The following is a 21,738-nucleotide window of genomic DNA, read 5'->3' as shown; positions in this document are numbered from 1 at the left end:
TTATTTCGGTAGAATACGTTTTATTAACTAATACATCAGCGTATATCTGTGTTTTGATTTTCAAAGGCAACATTTGTTATCGACCAACTTATTATAAAAAAATCGATTGTCCTCAAGACGTCGTCATTGAGCAAAGTCTGTGAACAGCCTATTAAAATCGGGGAACAGCAAAATGAGAACTATCCAGCCACAACTTGTTTCTGTACATTCTAAGTTTAAGGCGTGAATTTCAATTGAATTAATCGGTTTGATTGAAACTTTTCGGTAGTAATAAAAGTTCAAACTTTTGTACTTGGCTCAAAAAACGCATCTTAGATTTTTTGGCATTGTAACTATAGGTACACATTAGCCACTCTATGCATCGCGTTATAACAGGCTTTTAGTCACACACAAGAAAAAGAATGTTTAAACTTAATTTTTAACGCGTTTAATATTATTACGTAGTATTTACCTGTATTTCTAAAAGTAAAATCAATTATTAATCCAAATTAACAATGATTTTAAACTGTCCCCTCTCACCAAGTGTATTTTCGACTTTGTGAATTACGTCCTGTTTTACACGTATCGCTAAATACCTCCTCGTATAGTTTAGTATATATATTTTGAATTCCTGTCAATTAATAAGGGAACGATGGTACCAATTTCCGGTATCACCCCAAAACCGTCATGTATATTTTATTTAGAAAATATTGAGCAATAATATGTGCTTATAACCGTCCCGTGTTCCCCCAATACTATACAGTTAAAGTTGGAATAAGCCGATCCATGCTTTCATTCTCTTTCATCATTCCATTTGCCAGTAAAATAATGATATTTACAGAATTATACGACTATATCAGAGATTATGTGCTTATTTGTGCCACTGTACTATACCCTTTAATTGCGTACATAAAATGTACTAAGGTTCGACTGATCGTCTCTCTGCTGCGATTTGTTATCTCGTAACTTCGTTTAACTTGATAATGCCTAAAGGTGATTTTAATGAATTCTACAAAATTTTCGTCATTGAGTCTCGATTCTCAATTGCTTTATTAAGTCACTGCATAAAATGGCGGATGCAAAATAGCTGGGTAGAAATCTTATAAACGAACAAATGGTAAACAACTAAAATAAAACGCTAGGGGTGCGATTTTGAAGCAGCGGGGCGAAACTACAATTAATAAAAGTAACAAAAATATACGAGCTGCCACTATATGGCGGTAGAGCGATAAATATAAAAGCAATAAATAAAATTGGCGGGGAGCGACGTCGACTTGGGTGCAGAATCTAACGTGGCGTGTGCTGAAACAAAATGTAGCTTAACATCAAGCTGGCATGTCGTGTGTGCGGTATCTACTGTGTGCGTCTAAAGGGCTCATCTTCGAGATGGAGCGGGTCCTCAGGAGTTGGGGATCTCACCGCGTTCGTCTGCTGTGAAACTAGTGCGTAATACTGGGCAGTTGTGTAACACTGAAACGTATAGCTTCCTTGTCGGAAAGGTAATGCTAGGGTGCTTCTTCCTCTTGGCGAATCATCCTACGATGCGTTGCCGAGGTGTCCGTACAGTTTCCACCTTCGTAGCTGTACTCAGTAGAGTCGGCCAGAGTACAGGTTTTTTACTTTATCAGTATCGATGTTCCTGGGCAAGAATTGGCTGTGTCGGTTGTTTGGGTGTAGTCTGCATCCTTGCTTTGGTCTTCCATGACGACCAAGGGCGATGTAGCATTTCTTTGAGCCATTTCTGTGGGCGAATGATTCGAACGTGTTCTGGTTGTTTTCCAATACTGTTTCGTAGAAGATGCACTCGCGATTGAATGTTTCCTGTAAAAGAATATCTCGGTCAAAATCGAGGTAATTTATATTTAGAGTACGGTTTGCGTGTGCAGGCAACGAGCTCTAGTGAGTTGACCAACTAGTCAGGCAAGCCCTGACACGCCTCAAGTGAACCCCGGGATAACAACCACTCGACCCCCGCCTAATTTCACTTCGCCCCGATCTCGGTCAAGATTAAGCGAGTACCAGTCTCGTGGGAAAGCGAACAGCCTGTGTGGGCGCTAACGGACGTGCTAGCCCCGCCTGTATCAAGTTTCATCTGAAACCAGCTAACATCATTTCAAGCGACGGCGTTATCACAAGCCGCTCGCATCAAGTGGTTTGATGCGTCGCGAACATCGGCCTCTAAAACAACAAATCGGCGGGGAAGCTTGTGCTTTATCGCGGCAGCACCGTGTGAAATTTGCGATGTTAAACAAGCACGGCTCTTCGATGTATCAAGCTATTGTCTGAATCAAACGATATTATGATGTGATCAATTCTGAGCGCCTTAGAGGTGATGGCATGCGAGACTGACTGGAGTGAATGATGTCACTGTAATTGCCCCTTTATTCTGGAACAATGCTATTCGATTACACTAAGCGAAGACAACCCCTTACACGGCTTTTTACTGGCTTAGTGTAAACTGCGAAAAGCGTGTATACTCCGAATTCGTCGTGTATTCATATATTAAATTAAATGAAGCATATAACTTACCGAAGCATACAATCTTCCTTTGCTGTTCATTGCCAGGTAGAGACCACTTGCGACACCCCGGATGGTGAGACTTCCGATTCCAGTAGAAATAAATTCAAGGACGGCTACAACAATAAAACAAGCACAACGTTAATTATGTAATCGAAACCTCGTGTGACGTCAATGGCTACAAAAGCTAACACACATTTTTCCCCAGTATAAAATCGGCGCTTCAAAGGCGGCTTGTTTGTGTCTTGTAAGTTTGGATGTTGCGTTCCGTAACTACAACTAGCTTAACAATGATTCGTGGATTGACAGCGAGTTTTAAATTCCCAGCTGCTTTTGGGGAATAATACGTAATGCTGTGAGCGGAATCTGGTATCCAACCTCTTCGGATCGAACGTTCGATGCGAAAATCGGTGAGATATGGCGCGAGGTTCGCCCCAGAAAGCTGCATCTGCCGCTCGCGCTAGAATGGGTGATTGAAAGACGCAAATCGCGGTTTAATTCGAGATTCTCCCGCTGCGTTGCTGGCCACGTTGCCGTGAGCGAATTGCGTCCACTGCTAATTACGCGCCGTTAACAAAGCGTTATTTTCGAAATCGAAAGTTTCGGGGATCGGACTGTCTAATCACCTGCGCGTCGCCAATTAACGCGATCATCGTCCACGAAACAGTAACATCGGGGGCGCAGAGCCGCGGGGCGATGCTGTTAATTTGTCCTCGTTTAGCGAGTTATTTGCTTTGCGAGAACCGGCAATTTGTAGCGTTAAAGAGCGTTTCACGCGAGTTGGCGAGTGACGCACGTTCCCCTAATCTCTAGTCATTCAAAAATCTTGGAAACAGTTTCAACGTATAGGTAGTAAGACATCGTGCGTTTTAAATGCAAACCTCTTTGAGCATATGGTCACCATCACACACGCGCTCGTCTGGCGATCGTGAAAGCAGCGGCAGGTTGAGCTATTAACGCGCAACTTGTTTACGACTAAATACGTTTTAATTTCACGCTGATCTAGGGCGCGAATTGCGTAGTAAACGTCGATCAAGCAGAGTTAAACCCGCGAACAACAAAGCCTCATGATTTTACGATGACGCCTGTGACTGGTCTTATCGTGAAATAATTCGAAAGACGGTCGACGTCGACTTGGGAAAATTCACACCGTTTAATTACGCTGCATACCCCACAAGCAAGCTTTGCTTGAACGAATATCATACGTGGTTATTAACTTACATTTAACCCTTACAAATATATACCGTGAAATAATATTTCTATATTATGACAGATAGTTAAACAAAGTAAACTTACCGTATTGATTGTGGCTTTCTTGGGTACCAGATATTCTTCCGTTTCGTAAAATTTGAAGGTTGAATCCGTTCTTACAATACAACATTCTTCGTCTCATGGTAGTTTCTTGGGTATCGTAGTCGTAGGCAGACATACCGGTGTTTCTCTTACTCCTTGCTGAGGTTGAGGACAATAGTCCATTGGCGGAAGATTTCTCTTGCTCTTTTAATTCCTCGTCAATTTTGCTCCAAAGGCTGAGATCGGGGAGTCGGTCGTGTACCACAGGCATTGTTTCTTCTGTTAATTTCTGGGGGGTGGAGGAGTCGACAGAGAGGGAATTTTTTCTTCTTGCCCGTCCAAGCTTGGCTGAAAAAACTGATTGTACTTTTGCTGCTTCGGTTCTTGACATCGAGCTTTCTAGGACGGACGACGGGCTTTCGGGTGGCGATTGTCCGGTAACTGCCTTGCCTCTCGCTCGGGCTACGGCTGCGAGTAAAAGCGAACTTAAAAAGTTTGTTCCCGTTGCTGATTGCGGAACATTGCTGCTGAGGCCTAACATGTTGGTTAACATAGACATTTTCAGTATGGAAGGCTGTCTATCTGAAGTTTCGTAAGTTGAGTTTGTAGACTGTTGCTGCTGAGTGGCGATTCAAGAGTGATGCTCCGAGTCAAGATTCCCGCTGCTTTTGTGTACGACGAGAAACGAAGAAGGGGCGGCAGTGACTTGTGTGGGTCGCGATTCTTATCTTTGTCGGTGAACTTGACGTCTTACGCTTGTGATCGTAATCTCGAGTACAGAAGCACTGGGAAGGCTATCTAAAAATGGGCAGACGACCAGTGCGCACAGTTATCTATATGGCGGCTTAATTGCTGTAAACAACTTAAGATGAAAAGCAAAAACAACGTTAGATCATGAACCAAATAAGAATACTGTTGCTAATTTTCAGATATGCGTTTAACAATGAAGCGATTATAAAAAATCTACTTAAAAGTTGTTTACACTAACTGCAATAAGGAGAATTAAGCCTCTCGTGCCTAAACCTTCGACTTGGTAGCTCAAGGCAGAGTCCTTCTGCCGTCAAAGGGCCATTGTTTAAAACTACGTAATATGCAATGGCTAATTTTACAAATCCCTTCAACCATGAGTCAACTATACTTGGTTTTGAAAAGTCGCTACTGTTCTAAAGCTTTTTTTATAGAAGACTGCGGCGCGAACGTTTCAAAATCAAAAACGAGACAACGTTTTGACCCTAGCCAACTTTTCCCACAATATTTTTTATAAAAGTATTTTAATGCACTATTTGGACTTTACGAGTTTGCATATTCCGACAGTGCATTCCTACGACCTCTATCTCATTCCCTGTCCCGATATCTCGCCGCCTTACAACCTACCTCTTCCGAGCAGTTTAGAAATGCATGTGATTAATGAAAAGTCGCTCGTGGCGATAATGATGGGAAGAATGAGGCGAACCGAACTTCTTCAAACGAAACTTTTTCGTGCTCGCCTTCGAGAACAGCGCGCGACCGATTTCCACCTTTTTCTCGCCACGAACGGGATGCTCTATTGTTGCAATTCAATACAATGTTCTCGTGGTTCAGGTTACCGGCTATGGCTACTCAACGTTGTTAATATTTTTTGCCGAAATAACCGACTTCCCCTATATCGCCGCCATAAGAAGGTGTATCACGCACTTTAGCCCCTAAACCTATTATTTACGTTCTACGGTTCTTATAGCTGTGACGGAGCATTTACTTTTAACGCAACTATGTCTTAATCGAATTCAACAATAGCTAGATTTCGTTATTGCCCCATAATTCGGCTCTTGCATTTAGGGCCAGCTGGTCCGACCGCCACCTTTCGCGTGCGAATTATGGCTTTGACGTAGTTCCATTATGACGTTATATGCGGTGGCTACACCGCGTCTTTAAATCTAGTTTTACATTTTTCACACTGTTACGTATTTGCTTTGAAACTTAATGACGACTTTTGTCGCGCTTCTATCATTAAGAACTTTTAACTTCACCATTGAAACCAGCACTTTTCCAACACAACGCGATCTCATTAGATTCACACGCACCGCGCCGAGAAGAGCCACGAGCGCGATATTCCGGAACTGTCGTTGTAATTCGTTAAAGCTCCTTATCCTACTCGTATGCCTCAACGACAGTTATGAAAATGTCGGCCAAGTTGAGCCCTATTTAAACCAGTCGGTCGGAAGCAGTGAGCCGACCTGTCTTTAGTGACTAACCGCCGACCTTGTTACGTATGTGCGTGTCCACGTTAGGAAACCGTAGTTGCGGGTGGAGGCAATATATCGAATCTGATTCAGGGATGTGCGCGGTTTGTAGGAATCAACATATTCCAAACGCTGACGCATGATGATCATCACTACATCAGTAGATCAAGCCAGCCCCACAAGCCGTCGTGTAATTTCTAATTATACTGGGAACTTTTAACCTTATTTGGATCTTGGCCCGTAAGAAATAATTGATGTACTACGGAGTCGTCTGTGGTCGCGGCATCAGTATAGGGATCCTCACACCCGACGAATGATTCCGATGCGTAATTCGGATTGAGAAGGGCAGCTTAGTTTTTTGACCCCACAAGATTTGTATACGACGCCCAGATCTCACCCAAGTCTGGCAGTTTCTCACCAACCATGTCCCTACCCCACCGCGGGAATCCCTTTCATGATGAAAGGGGTAGATTCGGGGTGTTTCGGTCAATTTAAAATTATCCGAAATTAAAAACGACATCACAAATCTGACTTCATGCCCGATACATTCTGATTACGTCAACTGTGATGTCATATTTTGAATATTTACATTGATGTTGTTGCTTTGGAATCTTCAGCCGCGTCATATAGTTTACTTTCTAGAATCGTAAACATAAAATCTGTCGAAGGTGGTACGAGTGAATTCGAGGCTCGCAGCGGGAAACGAATTTACTTTTCCCCGCTAAGCCGTTAATATTATCGGCATCGCGAATAGTCTGCGAGACAGCGCAGCACGCGCGCGTCTCAATCCGAAAAGCACCTAAACAAATGTTCTATTTGCACTTTCGACGCACGGGCCATCGCTGTTTGACGAAGATGCCTTGCGCGAGGTCGTTTAGAATGTGCGGTAGGTTTGTTTGTGTTCAAGCCTGTTACGGGTCAGTTCTGATTTTGCATCAGAACAAACAGTCGATATCAGTCCGCCTTGTGTTCTCTCCGACATAAAGAGCTGGTAAATAAGTTTCGCTGAAACACCGATACGCGCAAGGTGCATGTAACTACAAGACAAACAGAATTTTATGAAGAACCGGTGCAGTTTTTGTATCGCCCTCCTTTTCACTTGGTTCTGCTGGGAGCTGTCGGTCGTTAAAATACAAAATTTACTGTCCATATCCTACCGGGTGATGCGAGCCGCGTACTCCACTAATTTACAGTTATTCTCCGAATCGATTTTGTTGAAATTGCCAAACTTGCGGAAAGTAAGTTAAGGAAACCCATCCGTTTGGTAATTGGCCTTTTTGACTCCCGGGTACGTCATATATGAAGTCAAAAGAGTTGTTACCAGCAGGCACCTGTAAGTGCGGTTTTCTGACATCCTACAAGACATAACAACTTTCATGGAAAAGTGGGCATTAACGGTCGTTAATTACGATCTAGCGCGTATAATGGAACCTATATGCCCACCACGCGTCGCTTGCGCTTCGATCGAAATAATGGGATGACCGACATTAGTTTCGCTTCGATACAGAACGATGCAGATCATGATTCGAAACGCAGATTTCGTGCCTTTGTGTCTTCACAACTTAAAATCAAGGCGTTTAGGGATTGAGGGTGCGACAAGTCTCTATCCTATTATAAATATACCCAGCTGTGCCATTGCACCGGCCAAGGACTCTGTTGCATATCTTAGTTCAAAATTAAGGGATACCCTGATTGATGCGACCGGCCATGCGAACAGAGACTGTACCATGTTCTGTGATTTTCCCTCATGACTCGTCAGTAACACAACGCCAATTTAATCGATTTCTGGTTGTCATCCCCCATATGTAACTACACGAATACATGCGCACGGCGTGAAGGATTGTCTGGAACGTTCAATCTACGTTACGCATCCGTAAATAATACAGTTCATCTTGTCAGATAATCTTTTTGCCGAAGCTAAAATATTTTAAATTAGCCATTTGCGCTAAAGGTTGGTACAATTACTAAGTTAAAAAACCACATATTTTTGGTTAGGGCCATGAATTCAGTTCGACCTATCACGGGATGCTTTTTGCAAACGCGATTAAAGAAATTTAAGAGCGTTGAAGATATGGAGAAAACGTCAAAAACGGAAGGGTGGCGATTGATATTGTATTGTACTTGCCCAGATCGGCGTCTTGAATTCGGCACGATTTACTATGTTATTGTAAAAAGTTATTCATTGCCAATGCGTGTTTCCTCATTATAAATATAATCCATTGAATTTCAGCTTAGGAAATTCTTTATGAATTATGACCGCGGTTTTACATCTGGGAAAATGTAATTATAACTTAGACGTAATCTTTCAGTTGGTTTGAAAGAAATCGATAACTATTTTATGCATAAGGACACCGTATGCGTTTAGTTTGGTTGCTAAATGTGGTTTATTCAGTTTGCTCCAATGTGTGTCTTGTGCCAGTACCTCCAAAGTCTATTAAAAAGTCATTGTATTAAGGGGAAAGACATCACGTGACAGCAGACATAGACAGAGAAGAAAATGGTCACGTGGTTAGTCACGCGTTGTAGTGGATTTAACTGAAAGAACGAAGCATAGTTTGTGTACAAACAAGTACTACGTTTGTTTATGTAAATATCTTGCATTGGATTGAAATGGCAAGTTCTCGCCATTGGAGAAGAATATTTGCATCAGTTACAAGTCAAACAAACATAAAATACGCTACAGCTGCAATCTGTACAGCTGGAGGGTCGGCCATTGTTTGGAAGACTTTTCGTTCAGAAACAGAGCCAACCAATAATTGGTTGAATACAAGGACAGCAAGAGCAGCCTCCGTTGAAACTACAAGCACACTTTCAAAGCCACTGGCGGTAAGAATTTTTACAAATTACAGAATAAGATTTTAAAATCTAATTTTCAACAAAAGTTTTAATATTTGTCCGATTGGTAATTTGGTAGTGGGTAGTGTCACAGGTGCAAGTAGGATTTTTATGTAGGGCTATGTTATGCACCATGAGATTTTAGTCGATGCATGCAAATGTATTTCCTCCAACTACTAAATTTATAAGGTTTACATGCATTTTCTAAAGAAAAATAATTTTTGCGCGAACACTATTTCCCTAGGAATTGCATTGCTGTGTGTGTTTATAACAATAGTATTAAACTAATACTATTTATTTGGTGTATGCATCATGTCGCACATCTGGACTTTGAAGGGCATGTATAAAATATTTGTTGCAAACTTGGCTACTGTGCATTATAAAATTCCTATTCAACAAAATCGAGGTTGTGAGACACTTGACAAAAGATTTTTTGTTGATACATGTGGCTGATGTTGAATTTAACTTACTGTATATTGCTGGTGGGAAAATTACAGCCGTTGTAACATGGATGTTAGGTTTCATATGGCTCGTGTTAGCTTACGTGTTCTAACTTTATGGGTATTTGTGTTTTTTTTGTATGATTGACAGTTAAGACAATCCTTTAGCGACCATTAGGTTAAAGCAACTGCCGTTAAAGGGTCTTGCCAAAGACACATTCACCCCCACAATGGTAACTGCACCGAGCCTTCCTAGCCTTTACTGGCTAGTAAAACTGTTACTGTATCTCAAAAATCAAAGTGTGTTGCAATATAACAGGAGTTATTAAAAAGTTTGCAAGTTTAAAATTGGCAGCTTAATTACTAAGCTTTTTTCGAGCCAAACGAATTGTTTTATGAAGTTTAGTGGTAAGCAGACAACTACGGGGTGAACCAAATGCTAACTCAGTAACGCACCCTATGTAATTCCATGGGGTGCTGAACACCCCAGTTTAAAGAAGATTTTGAGCTACATTTTACAAATTTTTCAATATTCTTCTGCTTTTGAAAAAAGACTGCTAAAGTTCCTGTATTAAGAAAATAAGGCACATGTAAGTTTAAGTATGTGTTAAAGTTAGGATAAGGAATGGGAAACAATAAATTCCACACCCCTCTCATTAAAAATTAAAACCTGACGGCTTTACTTGTAGTGTTGCCGTAATGTGTAACCTATTATGTCAAATATATAACGCTATATTCGCATTCCATAAATAAGTTTCATTTAAATGAAAATGTGGATCATATACAATGTACATGATGCTGAATATGTACCGGTACATTGTGCATCACCCTGTACAGTTACACTAGATGGTGTTATTAAGAAAAGGATAACGTACTACAGCTACCTACACACCATTACTTGATTTTAATAAAATAATGGCATAACCTTAAACTAAATTCCATATTAAACTTTTCACATAATAGCCTCTATCTTGTTCTTTTGGAACAACATTTAAAACACCGTAAAAATAAATCATATTCTCAACAAATTAGGACTATTTTTCTTTGTGATGCTTACTGTTTACTTTTGTTGTCTTTGGAAAGTATAGGCAAAGTGAGGTCTTTTAGTGATTTAAGGTGAAGGTACCGGGTTACAAATGTCTGTAACTTATAACTGATATGTCTCTTGGGACAAAAATTCATATTGTTATGTTCTGATTATCTGAGACTTTCAAGTTGACTATTGGTATTGCATTTGGTTTTATTTTGTGCACAGTATTGACAGTTGTGCTATTTGTTAGATAGGTGTACTCCTACCCGTCGGCGCCAAACCTGGGGTGCAAGGTAGGCAGGCCTACTCTGTAATTGTCTATAGTCTTCACTGTATTAATTACTAATCATTAAAACCAAATACGTTTCATATGAATGTGCAACAACTCTGCCTTCCCTGCATTTTAAATAGTTAGGTTACTTAGGTGTCTATGCTTTTAGCATTAGGTCTATGCACTATGTCTCGCATCTATTTATTCAACTGTTTTATTTTTGTTTTTCCTTTTTTATGGGCTAATTATTTTTAGAAGGGCTATTTTCAAAGAATAACCTGAACAAGCAATTGTATTTGTAAAAATCTAGTATTATCACCTATGTTTTTCTTATAAATGGAGTAAAATATGAAGAGATATTATAATATATTTATATATTAAATTTTTTTTTATTTAAAATATTTGAAAGTTTAAAGTTAACAATTTAGTAAGTTTTGTTTTGTAGTGCATAAACATTTAATGACATGTATGATTCGTACTCGTAGCAATTTGAATCACTGTTTCTATTTAAATATGTCTAATTCATAACAGTACAATGTACTTATTTTGCATTAAAACATCATCTCTAGAAATAACTAAACCCTTTTTTTGCTATTTTTGACAATTCAGCATTTTTTAAACTTTGATGTGTAAATAAAAAAAGGGTATTTGCCCAAAAACATTAACATGTCAGAAAACAGAATAAGAAGATGCTGATAAAATTAAGCCGGTAGCTAACATGTAGGTGACCATGGCAGAGTATTTTAAACTTCAAAAAAAAACTATGTATAGTTTTAAGATTTTATCCGTGGGTTACAGATTAGGTCGATATCCGATCGAATCTCGTTGATACGATGATGCGAACCCTTTAATCAAGGATCCGAGGTCATTTGGCGAGTCCAAAATAGCATTGTCTTATAAACAATACCCCCACATCATAGTGGTTTACGCATTTGAGCAATTAACATACGCTGACTTTTAATCGTACCCAGCGCCGGTTTAAATTTAAATTCGTAATTTTCGAATTAGCCAAACACCGCCCGCGCTTTTATTTTTACCCTGTCATTATTATTGAAGGCTAATTGTCAATGTTCGCTGCGGTGGTGACTTCCAAAATGATCCTCGGCTTATTTCGGTAATTGACATCGGCAAATAATCCGTTTTCCGTCGAATCCTTTACGAAGTGTTCCCGCTTTTCCCTTCCGTCGTTGTAAAGAACTTGATCGTAATATAATCGCTTGTAATTATCGATTCCAATCAAGATATTTCGAGTTCCTGACCTTTCGGGCCAAAGTGATTTGTTTAAACTGCTCGTATTTATAAACTCTTGGAACCAGAGAGTGCTTGCTGTCGGTCAAACGGTGATGAGTACATCGATTAAAAAGTGTCAAGTGATCCAGGCGATTGTAGAGCATTGTAGACAGATTACTGGTTGAACTGTCAGTGACGTCCGCTGGCCTCCTAGGGTCTGTCGCTTACCCAGTCTGCGGTGGTGCTGAGTGTGGAGCTAGTATAACCACTGGGCAGTCGTAATGCGGTGAAAAGCGCATCGTGTCGCGATGTCATTATCACACCGATGATTAAACTCGAGAGCCCCGCACCTCCAGTCCCACCATACCTGTTTAACCAACGGTCGATTGGAATAATACGTCTCTCACCTCTCATGCTTTCATCATCTGATTGATGATTCACTAACCTGTTAGCAATCAAAAGATAATAATCAAAGTGGGCACGTCGTGCGCCATGACGAGTCAAATAAGCACGACTCCGTTACTTTTATCTCTATTTCCAACAACAATTAAGCCGCCACTTCAATCCCACTTCGATGTCCATCAAGCCTATTCCGCCTTTATTTTCTCACTATAGCTCACCACATGAGAAAGTGCGCGATTAGGAAATAAGATCATCAAGACGACGAGACGAGAATGCAAGTTTTAAATAGGAATATAAATTGGCGAAGGCAGTGGTGTAATGTGGCCGTACAATGTGCTGCGTAAAATGTGAAAGCCTATATATAAATATTTCAAGGTTAAATACATTTATGGATCATGGTTAGTGATATCAAGCTGTTCCAATTATAAATCTTGCTATATATTTTTTATTCACATTTCAACACTCTTTTTAACGTATTAATCTTTTTAACTTATTCATCCTTTAACAAATTGATATATCAAAGCTTGGAACGACTGTATTTTCCTATTATGTCTATTCGGGCAACCATCCTTTCAACAACGGTTGTTAGAAGTTAGAACCGTTACCATGACCGAAATCACATCGGTAGTTACGTTTACATTTCTATAAAGTTGCGTAACTTCGAAGAAGACGAATGGAAAGCATCCATAACCTTCATTATCGTCAACAACTTATTGCAACACACGCCAATGCTGCATTCCATCAATTCCTCAACTAACAGTTCGGTTAATTACCTGCCCATAAACGAAACACTCTTGTTTACGGCGATGGCACGATACCCCTATTTGCGGTCCCTAGATCACTGGAAATCATCATCGCTCGCATATTTTTGTCTCTTATGCTCAACCTGTTTATCTTAGCATAGGCTGATGTGCATTATGCGGTTTGGACCAATTCTAGGTATCAATTTCCGAAAACATCAACCAAGCCTATGCAGAGCTCCATCACATACTGTATGTGCCTTATATTGTAGCTTTAACTTAGAACACCACACGTGTCGTATTTCAGAATTCCGCTTTGATTTAATTAGAAGTTCACGCGCAGATATACACTTACAATTTTACAAACCATTAAACCCGGCATACCTGTGGTAAACCAAACAACAGTGTGAATTGGTCCATGCAACGCAACTTCTAACCGGCGTAAACATTACAACCCCAGCAACGCAATAAGCTCGTTCTCCGTGACCTTTCAATGACCCCTATTAATCAGTCCTCGGTGTCCAATGGACCGAAACAAAAACAAAAAGTCTCCCCAATCTACGCCGTGCTACTAGAATCATCGGTCGACTGCTAAGCTTCTGTGGTGCCCGTTTTAATCTCCCGATCCAGTTACCGATTATCCCCTGCCAGCCATTGCCGCTATGGTCAATTTCACGCTCATTTGTTGCAGTTCAATTTAATAAAGTGTGGCGGAAAGTTAGTCTAGTTAGCCGCCAGTCATTGCCCTGGATTGCAAGTTTCTTTTTGTAACAACCGCCTTGTTTTGGCATGGCAACTTTACGTAATTAATCGAAAAGAATTGGGTTATTACAACAAGTCTTACGGTTTGTACAAACACCAGGCATTAGCATCATTTAAAAATCATAACATCGCATTATTAACTTTGAAAACGAATGCTGGTTTGTGGGAAAACACGAGGTTACAATTGAAATGCGTTGGTTGCATGGCTTGCAACCTGTGTGGGTGTTAATAGGTCGCTAAACTGCTAACGTGGGAACGAGTATTTTGTTTCACAATGGTCCTGCCTCTCAGGGCCGAATTCGAGATGTAAACAGCACATGCAGTCGCCGAAGCACGCAGAGTCTTTGCCGCGCGCGCCTTGCCGTTTGTTTATCACCCGACGTCCCTTTCACTTCGGCCCGTTTAGTCGATCGTTTGTCACCGCTAATACAAATCTAGACGGATGGCCGAACACTTTCAGTTCTGTTCTACAATCCGCTGATAGATGACAGTGTTGTTTAACTTCGCTCCACCCAAATCTCGGGACGTCGACTTCTCCGTCCCACGTCACGTGTCTATAGGTGACGTATACCGCCATTGTTGCGTCATCGAGCGGGTTACATTTGATTACGTCGTAAAACAAACAACATGTCATTATTTCTGATACTTGCGACTGAGAAAAATTATTTATTTGTTTATTCTGTCTTTGGTATGTGTGTTTAATGTGATGCGCAGTTAAACAAAGCGAACTGGTTGTTGCATCATGCATGTAATGCACTTAGAATCATTAAAGTTTTGCTATTATTACTCAGTGTAAGTGCTCGATACATAAGATCTATTTCCGTTATAATTGTTCGGCGTGTAACGAAAATGGAAGTATTGCGTTTTAGCTTATTGATGTGGCTTCACCTGGTCGAGGTTTTTGATCGATTTCGTAACCAACACAAATTGAGGTATAAGATGTAGTGATGTACGTTATACCTCCCGTGTTACTATACAGCACCTGTAGTGAGTGACCGCATGTAATTGGCATAATGAACCACCAATTCGCGAAATAGCAACCTTTAAACTACGTTGGCGTGTGATTTTACCAGACCACTGAAACGCAGCCGCCTCCTGTTCAATGTGCTGCTCGTTCTTACCGCTAATTGCTACTTCAACACCTTCTAATGACGTACAAGACGATGTTGGTACGCTTGAACCTGTCATTGGTCAAGTAGCCCGACACTTGAATCTATTGCGATTTAAGCAGTTTCCAATTGTGGCTGTACTTTTCTGAACCGGGGTAATCCCCAGTGACGAAATTTTCCAAAAATTTCCGCGTTGTAATGTTGACTTTTAAGCAAGAAACGAATATAATGTGGACTGTGAACCCAGTGATACATAGTATTTCGGTTCTTTTAGGGCTTGCTGGGTCATTGATTTTAAATAAAAAAAAACAAGAAAATGTAACAAAAATGACAGTCTGAAAGTCACGTGTAGTAATCTGTAATGCATAACCATTTACAGTTGGAGAAATTATAATTGGTAAATCACCCTACAGAAAACAACGATGCATTTACTGTAAAATCTAACACATATCATGAGCATTTTTTATATTAAAAAGTCATAAGAATACAAACCTATTACTTCACTGCAGGCGAGGCAGGTAGCGGATAAACCAGGGAAGGAAAATGCGATGCAAACGAGAGAAAATCGTTTTCGTAACTTTGCATCCTTGCAAATGGGAGAAGACCTTTACATGACGCCACAAGATTTTTTGGAATCTGTCAGCGACGAATCCCCGAGACGTGAGTTGTTTATTTTATTATTGGGTGTATGCGTTTGTTTTTAGGATTTATTAGTTGTTTTGTGATGTGTATACTGTATAGTAAATATAACGTATTGCTTTCCATCTACAGCTTACAGAGTTACCTTTATGCTTTATTGTTTGCCGCCTTTATTGTTGCTTGCATCTGCGTACACCAAACCGTCTAAAAATATCGAATTTAAAGTTTTTTTTCTACAAAACAGATCGCGAGGTATTTTTAACTTCACTTAGTTTTATGTTTTGCTGTTTTCCGCACGTTTTTTTTGCTAGTTCCGGTTGTTTTGTCACTTTTGTGGCTGTAATTGCCCAGCCCTACTATCGAAACGAGCTACGCAGGCATCCGCGCCATCACGGCTTCAGCAAAATATAGAAACATAAAGATAACACTAAATACCCAGTCGGACTTCAGACCGAAGGCAAAACAACGCACCAGGCTGAACTTCGTTAAAGGTGCGGTTGAGTGGCGGAATCGCGTGAAGTCGTTCGATTTAAAAATGGCCGATGCTTAGATAACATGGCGCCCTGGTTGGAGTTTGTTTGTTTCCATCGAAACGAACCCAACCACTGCTTAGAATATACGTTTTGTGCGGTTTAATTGCCGCGTCTGCCCCTTACAATGATAAATCAGTTCTTTTCATTACCCTTTACAGAGCCCCCGTTATAGCTATTACTCACACTATACGAGTGCGGTAAAGCGGTTAGGCAGCGGTTAATACCGATCGCACTGAAAGCAAACACACTTGACTATGAAACATGTAAAAAGCAAACTTCCCGCCTCGTAGCCCGTGTCCTCTATCAGTGGAATTTTGCGGTCCAACGTTAAATAGCGGTCGACGAACTTGTTTGCGACCGACGACGGGCGGAAAAGATCCCGATCTTCACGGCTCTAATTAGAATTTCCGCGGCCTCGTCAATTTATGTTGCGACAACATCAAGTTTATTCGCGACGTTTACAATTCCTTGTCGTGAGAACCATGTATATCCGCACCTATAGGTTCAACAGTGCCCGCCGTAGCCATATGTAATAAGGATGTTATTTGATCAACTGATTAAAGCGAATTGCTTACACACCGCAAGGTTCATTTTGCGCAATCGTAATATCATCAACGTAGCGAAACTTGGCAGGAAATCAAGCCATGGAAACGCTGTCCCACCAGCTTTTGTTATCCAGGAAATATTTTAAATTGACGCCTGTTTGTTGTTTGTGTTGCGCGGCAGCTTTATAAAAAAGAGGTTTCATTTTAAGTCACGGGAGACTGCTAAACAAAACCTAATTTTCGGTTCTGCTTAATCGCGACTGGTTAATTTACACAGAATAAAATCGGGGTCCTTTCTGTAAACTATAAACAGCAGGAAACATTCAACTACCTATGACGAATCTTACATGAGCATCGCCACGGTCTTTATAGTCTGCGAAATCACCGCCCCAATCGGGGATCGTTTTCAGCCGTTGGTGTTTATTGCTGTTTATTCAATGATCTGCTTAGTAGGCAGGATTATTGGCCACAATACACGTCGACAATTAACCGAAATCCGAACAATTCAGCCGATCTGAATCCACTTACTGTAACAGTTTTAATTAGTGTTTAGTAATCGTGTTAGCGGCATGTTGTATTATCCGTTTAAATACATTTATTAATCACAATACAAGAACGGTAATGGTTACAAAAAAGAGTAGTTCTATTTAAATATAATGTATTTTATGGAGCGTGTATTTTTAATATTCTGCTTATAAAGATTCAGCCGCAATTATGAAGACAAAACTGAGTTCGATTTGTTTTGATTTGTCGAATGTTAAAGCTCGTTTGGTGCAGTACTGGTCGCTTGTCATTTAACATTACAAATGTGTCTGTGTTGATGAATAAACTTGACATTCTGACCCCGGCACCAGGTGCTCAGTTCCATAACCGACACCAAGCGACCTCTTTCCACTTTTCCGCTTTCACTTGTATTTCTTTGTCATTTTGCGGGGACCACTTTCTCGTCTATAATATAGTGTGTTGATATTCACGATAGACAATAATAAGCCAATCCACCGTAAACATAAGTCGGCTTCGTTTCCTTGTGGCAACACTGCGTGGGACGCAACACTGTTTACAACATCTTTCATGGCCAGTTTACCGTCATTCCATACAACCCCGAAGTCGTGTATTTGTTTTGGCCTCGGCTCGTCGCTGATTGATGGCCCCTTCTCCGCCTTTCAAAGCCCCGCGCGCTGTATGTTATATTATCGATTCACTGAGCAGCAGCAAAAGTAAAGTGGTCTATATTTATGAAATGCTTGTTTGTTGGAATCTTAGGCGCAAGGTGCGACTGCTGGATCGGAAATTCCGGGGGAAGGCGTGAGTTATATTGATATTTTGAGTCATTGACTGTTGACAATTTACGGCCGATTGATCTCCGTCATAGAGATGTAATCACGAAGATGTTATAAGGATCAAAAATTCCCGTTTTTCGCAAGGATTTTATGGTCACAGTGAACTTGTATAATATTGGTATGCGCAGGTGTTTCGTCTCTACCAACAGCTCCCAGTTAACCAGCTGGGGCGACCTGTACCTACACGCTGTGAGCATGTGTGGCTGAAACATCGTATATATAACATTTCATAAGCCTTAATCCTACAAAACCGCCTCTTTTGGCCACCAACGTGACCTTACGGATAATGCATTGGTTACTTTCTCTGCAATTTTTTAAGAAGTTTAGGATTTCTCTACTCAAAATTAGCGGTTTGCAATGCATAATATTTAATACGACCACCGACACCTCGTTACGAAGAACCGCCGTCGTTATCTCAGCGTTCATCTCAAGTACACGGACGTTCTGGTAATTAAGGTCGCCTACAAACCGCCACATCCCTGTCGCTCTTATACTCAACAGGACTTATTTTCACGGCCACGCGCCTTGATTTGTGTTGTGTAAGCAGAATATCGTGACGGGCATGGTTCTACGTGGGTAAACATATCTCCAGAACTATACAAAGAGGTAGACCCATAAAGTGCAGACAGCTTCACCGAATCGTTATAACATTGCGCAATGTTTCTACGATGCTCAAATCCGCGTTCTATCTTCCTTATACGGTGCACTAGCATTCTTGTGTGCGCGGTTACGTGTGTTTCTGAACATCTTTTTAACTCGATTTGAAGCTCCGTCACTTTCGAAGCGTCGTCTCTCCGTCGCCGGGTATTCTGTTTCTTCCTAGGCCTCCGATCCGACTACATTGTCACGCGATGTTGCAGAGAATAATCTTTCGATTGCAATCTGGCCGCCGAAGACAAAACGGATCGCGCACTAAACGGCTTAGGGTCGGCAATCGTGCGACATGGTCGACGCCTCCGCCCGCCTTGCATGTGAGCTTTCGCCGTTTGGTCGGTAACCTGTATTGACTCACACATCGTGTCTGTATCGGGTTTCGCTTGCCTTGTTGTGTCGCGTGCAAGCCCCAACACTGTACGCCTCTGCGTTAGCCTGAAGCCGGCAATATCTCCGTTCATCTCCTGATGCCTTCTGCCCGAGGTTCCAATAAGGCCATTACCACTACACCTCCCACCGTGTAAGGTGCTATATTCAGATGGTGTGATTTTTCCGATATTCGATAAAGACCGGTGCCGATATTCGAACCCCTAGTACAGCGGCACGCGAAGGGCATCTGAACGAACAACAAATGTAACTTCTCACGAGAGTGAGCTGCTTCACGCGTGCAAAATATTGGTATTGGTTGACTTTAATTCTTAAGTATTGACCGCAAGTACGTAAATGCCGACCATAAACGATCTAAACTGCGTTAACGACACCGCAATAGTTGGCTTCGCGTGCTTACAACTACTTTGGACGCTTCAGAGTATCGCAGGTTCGAATCAATGAGTCTAAATCGGTGTTTCGCGGCCCGTGGTCGTAATTCTCGCATGCAACACTACTCACTGTCACTATGTCTTCAAGTCAATACAAAGTGAACGTAAACTCGCCACAAGCCGATTCTCTGTATTTCGCGCGATCCCCGCCTCGCTTTGGCCGAAGGTCAAATTCAAACGAGCAAACGTGTGTTATTTCACAATCTGGGTCGTTTACCACCGCAATCTTAACCTTATCCACGCGCCGGAACTGTTTTAATTTACCGGATCCATTTACTCGCACTTTATACTTTCCAATGTAGAAGTCGTTATCCTTGCAACTATTATCTGAGTTTAATCTCAGTCCATCTTCCGGGTTAATTAAGTTATAAACCACGATCCGGATATAGGCGTCCACCGCCGAGCCGCTGTTGCCGAATTTACGTGACGCCGTTGCCTTATTCTTAAACCAGCTTGTATTTAAATTAAATACGTTGTAACGATGCCCAACTTAAGCCGTATGCTGCGCCGGAATGAAGGTTCAGGTTCGACTTATTTGGTTTCTGGTTGAAAATGTTTGTTGATGTGTTTTTCTCTCCATGTGGTCTTTTTACATAAAAACTTTAAATAATACACCCTCTACTTTGTAATTAATTGGTTTCGTATAATCATATTTTTTAGTTATTTTTTTAAATATAACGCATTTTATTCCGCATGATAACACGTGTGTGCTCCTTAAGTTTTTTGTTTTTCTCATCTTTATTACTTTTAAACATACCGTCCAAACAATGTATTAAATTCCCGGCTATTTTTATCAAACGCTGGGGGCGGGTGACGTCACACAGCTGCATTCATCGTTCTAACTTCAGTCCCCGCAAACATCATTACAGTTTCTCATATATCTTTAAAACGTGCCCGATAAGATGGGATTTCGGAAGTCACAAGAACGTTTAAGCACCCCTTGGTACTGCGCCTCTCCACGTAATGCGGTAATTGTAAGGTCAGCGTCCCCGAACGGCCGCCTTGAAATAACTATTCCCCGAATGATGCTAAACACTCTGCGTGCCATGCCCGCCCCGTGGAATGCTAATGTGTTGTCCCCGGACGAAAATGAGAATGGAGAATCGTCAAAAACGTGGTCGTGCGTCGGGTTACGTAATCCGCCCGCCGGCCGTTTTTACGCACGGCGTCACCCATCAACTTTTTCCTGGAAATAAAAATATAACGCATTATGTCTGAAACCTGACGTCCATGGGTAGACGGAAATTTTAACTAGTCACACTTCCGGTCTGATTTAGCTTCATCATCACAGCTTCTGTTTCTCGTCAAATTCCCCGTTTTTTTCAAGCAAAATGATAATTCATCGTGTATTACGTCAGCAGTCGCTCTATGGGTTTCGTAAATAACCATAGTTAAATCAGAATCGAGTTTAATTGTTGCCGTTATCTGCTCGTCTGTCTAGCATGATAGCAATCATGGGAGAAAAGTATGCACGTCATAAACGACGCACCAAACTATATACCCGCATCGTTAAACTTAAAACAGTGATTTGCACTGGAGAATATATGGATTACATAACACTCAATGTTACTTGTTTTGCCCAATGATGACACTTAAGGGTGTATCCGATAAAGAGCCACCCGAAATAGCTAAGTTGGAAACCCTACCCAACCGCGTCTCGTGTTGTATTGCGGATTACGGCATGACATTACGGCGGTTGACGATGATACAACGCAAATTTTCCAGCACAATTTTTTCGTTTCTTTCTCCTATAGTTCTCCCAGAGTCCCAGTGACAAAAACACATATCGTTACTTGGATACCTCCCGCATTTTACTCAGTTGAAATCTGCGTTGATCTTTGCATAAAATTGTCTTCCGCCAGAACGTCGTTAGTATAAAATTTTCTTCTGAAATTTGGCCAAACTTCCTGCACACGTATTATGTAACCATGATCATGTGGCTTGATTAAAATCAACAAACGGAAACAAGGTATCGGCAGATAACTGAGCAAATTATTTCCGCAATAAATCTCAACAATTCGTTTTTCACAACGACATTGATATATGGCCGTATTAGAATTCTAATAGTGTGGAATTGTCGTAACGAATCCATTTTTAGATATTTTTAAAGTTCCGAACGTTCTTGCGATTTTTAAAAAATCGCCGAATTTCAGCATCCATACGACCGCGCAGTCATTACACACAAGTAATTAGGCAAGATAATAAAGCAACGCAAACGCATCGTAACGATGGTGGGCGTGACATTCCTGTGTTATGTGGTAGTCGCTGGTTCTTTATATGTCGCTTGTCGGGTCCTCTGTAATTAGCCAAAAACATACGCTGTCGCTTCATTGGCGTAAAAACCGCACGAAGTAGAATACAAAACGTAAAACCATGTTTAAC

The 21,738-nt window shown here is 41.1% G+C and overlaps 2 protein-coding genes across 7 annotated transcripts in view; one reads left to right on the top strand and one right to left on the bottom strand.

Moving 5' to 3' along the window:
- Nucleotides 1-1,010: 1,010 nt before the first annotated feature.
- On the bottom strand, nt 1,011-4,649 carry fgf9/16/20 (fibroblast growth factor 9/16/20). Its single transcript, NM_001032477.1, is given in 3 exon segments — nt 1,011-1,800; nt 2,509-2,612; nt 3,793-4,649. Coding segments are annotated over 3 exon segments (894 nt in total). The 5' UTR covers nt 4,349-4,649; the 3' UTR covers nt 1,011-1,566.
- Nucleotides 4,650-8,486: 3,837 nt separating this feature from the next.
- LOC100176527 (calcium uptake protein 3, mitochondrial) overlaps nt 8,487-21,738 on the top strand; it is a 25,518-nt gene continuing 12,266 nt past the window's right edge. For 3 of the 6 annotated variants that reach the window (XM_026840866.1, XM_018817495.2, XM_018817493.2), the window contains exons 1-2: nt 8,487-8,834; nt 15,337-15,487. In XM_026840866.1, coding sequence (XP_026696667.1) covers nt 8,619-8,834; nt 15,337-15,487 — 367 coding nt within the window. In that variant the 5' untranslated portion in view covers nt 8,487-8,618. The remainder of the gene's footprint in view (nt 8,835-15,336; nt 15,488-21,738) is intronic. The other 3 variants (XM_018817497.2, XM_018817494.2, XM_002123322.5) reach the window with 3 other exon arrangements.

Source organism: Ciona intestinalis, chromosome 2 (genome assembly GCF_000224145.3).
Source record: "Ciona intestinalis chromosome 2, KH, whole genome shotgun sequence".
NCBI classification, from domain to species: Eukaryota; Metazoa; Chordata; class Ascidiacea; order Phlebobranchia; family Cionidae; genus Ciona; species Ciona intestinalis.
Note: the sequence above shows the minus strand (reverse complement) of the source record. Positions and strands in the feature narration are given on the sequence as shown.